General features: G+C 36.9%; 1 protein-coding gene across 1 annotated transcript; it reads left to right on the top strand.

Annotated features, from left to right (window-relative positions):
- The first annotated feature begins 4147 nt into the window (after positions 1 to 4147).
- LOC134846609 (high affinity cationic amino acid transporter 1-like) lies at positions 4148 to 5077 on the top strand. The gene is made up of 2 exons (XM_063863994.1): positions 4148 to 4649; positions 4812 to 5077. Exons 1-2 carry the CDS (start codon positions 4148 to 4150, stop codon positions 5075 to 5077), a joined length of 768 nt encoding a protein of 255 aa, XP_063720064.1.
- Positions 5078 to 7642: the final 2565 nt, after the last annotated feature.

A 7642-nucleotide genomic window follows, 5' to 3' on the forward strand; every position in this document is an offset into this window, starting at 1 on the left:
GTCAAATATTGAAGTAACTTCTTGGAGCAATGATTTTCCGGTATAATTGGAGAAGATAAATTTAGAGATAAGGTAGAGATAAGCTTGCTTTGAAACGTTTCAATAAGGCCGAGTGATCGTAATTAAGTAGATCATTTTAAAATTTTAAAGCAATTTTGTGTTCCTCTAGGATAATTACTAGAGGATCTGAACATTTCGATGATATTGTACCCGTGATATTCGATACTTTTTGGAAAAAATTTCCGTTAAGCTTTTTGAAAAATATTAGGGCTTCATCCGAAATTGAGATGTTTTCGTTATTGAATTTTGAGTTTGCTAACGGGAGGCAAAATGATATACAATTTTCCGATCTGACGTGCGAATAGTTACGAATCTTTAGCGACTTGGCACTACAAGAAATAATAGCAGCAATAATTCTAAGATTAAATGCAGCTAATGGACTGTCAGTAAGATTTTGACCAATCACCTCGCTTGAATTAACCGTTCTTGAAGGGAGATAAGTAATTACAATTGAATTTACAGCGACTGACGGTCGGTCTGTGTCAACTTTGTTTACAAAAGTCAAATTTTGGTGAATTCGTTAAAATTCTACGATTTTTGTCTATAAAAGCCCCGACAAATTCTTCATCGTACCGAGAAGGGGGTGATGAGGTAGATCAAAGATAAATTTTTACCCGGAAGGTGACAAATTTTAAAAATGAAAGGTAACAGTCTATTTATCCAACGGGTTAATTTGCTATGCATTGTTTTGCTGCTGCGGTTTGCCGAAAGTCCAGAGAGAAGCGCCTTGTGGTCTGTAACAATTTCGAAATCAGAGCTATATAATGAATTTCTGAAGTGCTCGCATGCCCAAACTACGCCTAGCAATTCAAGTTCGTTGGTTGAATATTTCATTTCACAGTTTTTTATTAACAAATCTCGAGGCAAAAGCAATCGTTTTGCACTCTCGCACTTGAAAGTGTTCAAGTGAGGCCACTAGGCCGTTGTGTGAAGCGTCTGTTTTCAGTCTTGTTTTTTTTGATGTCGAAATGACTATTCTCGGTAATACTAACAATTTCGGAAATTTGTTTTTCGAATGCAGTCGAATGATTGTTGTCCCATTGGTACAATGACTCTAGGTTAACTAGATGTCGTAGTGGGGAGCCTAAGAGAGACGAATTCGGAAGAAATTTAATATATTGGTCAATCAAACCGAAGATTGAACAAAGTTGGGAGATTTTTTCCGGGATTAGAAGATTTCTATGTAACCTATAAAAAAATTGTGAAAGGAATTCCTTTTAAAAGTGGGAAAACGACTCTTTGAAACACGTTAGTCATATCGCCCATTCCATAAAATCCGGTTTAAAATCTGTAAGTCCCAGTAGTATCACCTCCTACAATACTAAAATTGCATTGTTTACTTGTCCTTTCGCATCACTGAAGTTGACTACACGCGTTCTTTAGATCGAGATTACTGAACCAGATCTGCCCGTTGGTCTTCTCTGACAATTGTAAGGCTACATTATCAATCAATTTGTGTATATTGGGCATCTGGTATTTCTTTAAAAATCTGATCGTTCAGTAGTTTTGAAATTATTGCGAGTTTAGTTGAGCCATCTTTTTTTCTAGTTATAACTATTGGACTTATAAAGCAATCTTTGTCACATTTCACCAGTTTTCTAATGTGGCCTTCTTTTCCTATCTTTTTTACTTCCTCGTTCACTCCCGATAACAAATGTAACGCCACCCTTCTGCCTTTTGCTTGGATCAATTTAAAAAAGGGTTGGAAATGTGTAATTTTGCGACCGTTTGGTATCTTTCCAATTCTACTAAATAAGTTTTGAAAATAAGTTTCATTTGTCGAGAATTCTAAGTAATTTGACTTACTCTTCCCCGATGGTTCGCCGACTGTACAGATCGGCACTGGACACTTATTCTGTGTCAATTCAATTCACAGTTTTGGATGGTTGTCGTTGGCCAGGATATTTTTTTCCTGTCTTACCGTAGAAAAAGGGTCTCTTCACATATCCACACGTTGGATTGTGTTCGGACTACTATTTTCCCCAAAATTTTCTTTTTGCTATCCGTGAAACCACAGTACAACTCTTTCGTGCGTTCATCTACAGGTTGTATCTTGAAGTTGGGATAACGTATTTTCAGTTCATGTAACAAGTTTCGTTTTAAAAAAAATTCACTGGGCTGGCCGAATCGACAGATATATTCATATTTGCAATCTTTTACCACCCGAGTCCTACTTGTGTTTTAATAATTTTTTCGTTTCCGATCCGTTTTGGTCGTGAAGTGTCCTCACGCTCAATACTGAATTGTCGTCATCGTCGGTTTGACCTTTTCGTTCCAGGCGTTGATCACTCCACATGTTTCTTGGTTTTCGCTCCAGAAATATTCCGACGTTACGTTTTTACAGTTTTCGGTATTGACAGAATCTATTTCAAAATTTACAGATGGTCTTTTAATCTTTGACTTAATTTTGCGAAAAGGCCTTTTTAGTTACAATTTTCACAAATGATATTTCTGGCCGGACAGACTTTTAGATGCCCCTTAGTAAAAAAAATTTCCGCATTTCATGTTGGAGTTGCTTGTTTCAATATTCAAGCTTGTTTTTTTTGAGATGGTTTTTTTCGTTGAATGGTTTGAAGCTTGGCCCGTTGGTTGCTTTTGCCATTTTCGTGAACTTTTGTTGGCTGAAATAGCCTTTCCGTCTATTAGGGCCTGGCTCAAAGCTTCCAATGGGCTAATGGTTGACGATAGAAGTTTCGGTTGGGTCTCGCTATTCTTCATTCATAGGTTGCCCGTGCTAGCTAGATCCTTCATTGCTCCTCAGAACTGTTCGAAAGATTCCTTTTCTCTTTGTTATTGATTTAAGAGTTTGTACATCTCAAATATGACGTTTGGAGGTTTTTTAAAAGCAAGGTCCAGAAGACCCCAAAATTCTTTGAAAAAGATAGCTAAAATTTTCACTCTAGGGTTTTTTGGGAGAATATCCTCTTCCCTTCAATAAAATAGGATTGATTTCAACTTTTTGTCAGATTCCGCACGTCTCAACCCTCCGAAATTCTTTTTTTTTTTCGTCTGATTTTCTTTTCTCTTCGGCGACTTCGTAGGACTTCATAGTAATTCTATTTCTTGCCTCTCGACTGGCTCGTTCATTTTCCAACTCACTTCCTGTGGACTGTTCGAGGATTGGAAACTGAACTTCTGGTACCTCTCGTCCGCTTAGATTGTCGATATCCAGATTCTCCTTCGCTATAATGGTCAATTGAAATTGGTCGCTCCAGTGGGTCCAGGAATGCGGTGGTTCCATAGTGTGGTTCGGCCAAAATGCAGGAATTCCCCGCAGGTTCGATTTGTTTGACTGCGCCATAAGAAACTATTCTAATGATAACCTTGAATATGTACAAGTATGTACACTAACTAGGAATTAAAAGAATAAGATGGTTAAGAATGAAAATAGTAGTCTATTCTAAAACACCATTAAACAATGAACAATGATCGACCGATGGTCAATATGAAGCATAGTTGGCAGGTATCTAATTAATGCCAAGGTCAATAGATTAAACTAAATGAACAACTCACAAAATAATGGATCATGATTGGTTAGTAAGAAGTATTTTTAGAGATAGTTTTGTCAATATGATAACTGGATATAAATACTAGTTTTAAACTGGTTCCAAGATTTTCAGAAAGTTGAGCAGCTTTAAAGCGTAACTAGATCAAAATATCGGTTTGCGGCCTCATTTTCAAACTAAGGGCAATAAAACGACTACTGAAAAATTGCAAAAGTGTAAATTGTAAATAAAAAAGATGAATGTTTGTTCATGTTTTTAGGATTGCGTCAGACGGCAATCGTGAACAATACTTTGACCAGTGCGAATCTGCTCACTCTCATCTTCTTCGTCGTAATGGGCTTGTTTTTGGGCGACTGGTCTAACTGGTCAAACAATTTTTTACCTTATGGATTTTCATCTGTCTTCGTTGGCGCCTCTCGTGTTTATTTTTTCTTTTTGGGATACGACGTGGCAACTGTGGCCAGCGAGGAGGCAAAAAACCCCGCTCGATCTGTTCCGGTAGCACAGATCTTTTATTTAAAATTACCACCATTTTATTCGTAACAGGTCTCATGTCTTTAATAGCCGTTTCCCTTACCATAATGGTACCATATTTGGACATTTCTGAAACGAACGCGTTATCAGCAGCTTTTGATTATAACGGCTTACATTGGGCTGCAAACGCAGTTTCAGCAGGAGCTATCCTGTCGCTGTCGTGTATCGTTATTTCCAATATCATGTGCATATCACGATTGACCTATGCAATAGCTTCTGAAGGACTTCTGTTTAGATTTTTGGCTCGAGTTAATGCAAGAACGCAGGTGCCAATAATTGCCACAGTTTGCGGGGCGATGATAGTAATTCCGACTGCTTTTTTCGTACCACTTGAAGATTTAGCAGATATGATGGAATTTGGAAATCTCGTGGCGTACGCGTTTATCGCGTTTGCAGTGATCAAACTTCGAACGACAATACTAGAATTTCCAAAACACGACTGGTCAACTGATTTATGCGATGAAGCAAGCAGCCTTCTTGGGAATGGAAACGAAAACAATTCCCCGAAAACTATATTTCACGAAATATCCAAATCCGACAAGAACCAACGTAATTTAGAGTGGAACCAAAAACAATTCATTTCGGCAACTTTGTTTCTTCTTTGTGCTTTCCTTGCGTGTATATCCCTGACAATCGCCCAAAACGCAACAGTTGATAAATTCGTAGAGTTTTGGGTAAGCATCATCTCTTTTGCTTGCTTTTTATGTATAGCTGGGTTTTGTTTGGCATTTTTCTGGTCGAATTCTTGTATCACTGATTATGGGGACGACAATGGATACAGAGTACCTTTCGTGCCAGTTTTACCCGCCTTTTCGGTCTTCGTGAATTTCTACTTGATGACTCAGCTAAGTTTGGTGACTTGGGCCAGATCAGCTATTTGGGTTACCTGTGGACTCTTAATATATTTCTTCTATGGGGCAAAGAACAGTTCTTTGGAGGAAAAGGAATTAGACGATTCCAGCATAGAATGCGAATGAAAAGTCAAAAATCAAAGAGTTGATCATAAATAAAACAGAAAAAAAGAAAAACTTTTATATGATCACTAAGATTATCAAAACAATTGAGTAGTATTCATTAAAAAGTTGCACAGTTATACACTTGATTACTAAAAAATTTTCGCACTGCTAAAAAAGTTGGCTCTAATTCAATTAATCATTCCTTTCGTATACCAAATACTAATGAGCAATATGTTGAAGATGTATTCACTGTTGTAAAGCACTAAAAATGCTCAATTAAGTTCGAAAATTAGTTTGACTTGGCTCTCCGAGATGATAGAAGTCGAATACTCAAATGGCGGAAACCAACAGCGGATTTAGGTGGGAGCGGGTGGGCGGGCGCCCCCTTTCCTTAGGGATTCGACGCCCTGCCGACCAAAAGGATCACCCTTTATACTTTTTTTGAGATATCCACTTTTTGATGACTGGCCTTAAAATTTGTCTAAAGTCGCCCTTGGCGCCATTATATTGGAACCATTTTAAAACTAGTATTTATAAACCAATTATATTCTTTATAAAGTATTACTTACTAACCAATCTATGATCCATAGCTAACATTGACAATTATTTGTAGCGCTGAAACTGAGATGTATCTACGTCTCAATAAGACTACTCCGATATTTCAAACGAAATGGCAAATATCAGGTGAAAAATTGAACAACGGACCAAGCCTTTTCATCGTAACGCGACGCAAACCAAAAAAAATATATACATCTTCAGAGTTTTTCATGCAGTAGATTTTCAATCTCTATGATGAAAATAAATCTACTAGGAGCAGGGGGTGATTCCTAAAGGGATCATTGGGTATAGATTATACAAAATGGTCCCTACGTAAATATTTATACCTAATGATCCCTATGTAAAATATTTATACCTAACGATCCCTCTGTATAAATTTAATAGCTACTGATCCGTATGTAAAATTATTGATCCCTAATGATCCCAATGTATAAATTTTATACTCAATGATCCTTATGTGAAAATTGTGTTGGTTAAAAGAAATCGTTCTGGCGATATATTATTTCCTTTCGCCCCTATAGCTCGGCAAGCAATGTTAAACTAAAATTGAACTAAAATTATTCAATGCGTTTTGCTGTTGAGGGTCTTCGCGAATTGGTTCTTTCAATGTTTCTATAAATTCTATGGTCTTGGTGAAAAGAGATATGAAACGAATTGGTTAAATTATACACACAATCTTCTAAACAAGTGTCGTTTAAAGGCACCAAAAACAGTTTGGAGTCAATTCCAATATGAAATTTCTCAAAACCACTCCCGATAAAATAGTAACACAAAACCAAAAGTGGATTTAAAGCAGCCCGCCCTTACCTAATTGTGAACAAACGTGGAAAGTAAGTATAATTTAGTACACTAATTTACAACATTAAATTTTGTATTCAACTTTAATCAAACACACAACCTTAGAGTTTTTGTTTGTTTTGCGTCTCTTTGACTGCGGTGCTGAATCTTCAACTGCTTCGCGGTCGAGGTACCATTCATCATCCGAAGGCGAAGAAGTGACTGCATTTAAATCAACCAAACCATCGCTTTCGATATTGCTCTCAGCAATTTCTGTGACGCGAATTCTACCTGGATCTGAAGCTTAATAGTTTGTGAAAACGTTTAACAGGTCTCTCAACGATCGGCTCGTGTGAGTAATCATCTCAAGGAAGCTATCTTCCGACCCATAATTCGTATCTTGCGTGAAGATTTCTTCTTGGTTCGAGTTCTCCTGATCCCAGTCGATTATTCCATCTTTTTCCTCTAAAAATGTCAGGCAAACATCTATATCTTCATCTTCTTGGTGACTGGTGCTATTAGTTTCACTCACGTTCCTTTCGCTATCATCATTGTCTTCATCATCATCCTGATTGCTATCGGTGTTATCTGGAAAGATAGAAGCATTCATGGTTCTATAGTGACCATATGGCAATGTGGAGATACCATCGCTGAGGATGTATCGCTTATCATCATAGGCTGATAGGCTATTTTGTTTGCTAGAACAGTGTTCAGAATACGCCTCTCGGAGATGATGCGAGTATTTTCGGCTCGTAAAAGTTTCCAGAGGCGGGAGTTTCGATGTATTTTTCATGAGTTGACAACCGTTGAGTCACCTTAATGATTCCTTTGGCAGATTGCTTACGTGTATCTAAAAAAATGATGCTCACTAATCATTTTTTATCTAACTGTTTTGTAAACTTACACTTGGAATCGAAAATAAAAAAAAATATGTACGCATCTTTTTCAGAAGATCCGCACCCACCCATTTAAAAAAAGGTGATAACTATTCAACCTAGCTCACTCCGACCCACAGAAACACAAAAATTTTAAGCCAATTGCCAAATTTTTATTTTTGAAATAAAAAAAAAATTTTAAATTTTTTCAAATTTTTCCGATTTTTCGGAACTTTAATTTTTGAAAAAAAAGCGGTCTTTGAACATTTTTGAGCCGGTAACTTTGAATGAAATGTACTAACTCTCTTTTTTTGTATTCCAAATACTAATAAGCAATATGTTGAAGATGTATTCATCGTTGTAAAGCATTAAAAAT

This window comes from Symsagittifera roscoffensis, chromosome 5 (assembly GCF_963678635.1).
Source record: "Symsagittifera roscoffensis chromosome 5, txSymRosc1.1, whole genome shotgun sequence".
NCBI lineage: Eukaryota > Metazoa > Xenacoelomorpha > Acoela > Convolutidae > Symsagittifera > Symsagittifera roscoffensis.

What these genes read in the sequence shown, in the direction of transcription:
- LOC134846609 (XM_063863994.1), top strand. Translation starts at nt 4,148, where the DNA reads ATGGTACCATATTTGGACATTTCTGAAACGAACGCGTTATCAGCAGCT. An exon ending in CAAATCCGACAAGAACCAAC is followed by an intron (nt 4,650 to 4,811) that starts GTAATTTAGAGT and finishes TTTTATGTATAG; the next exon opens with CTGGGTTTTGTTTGGCATTT.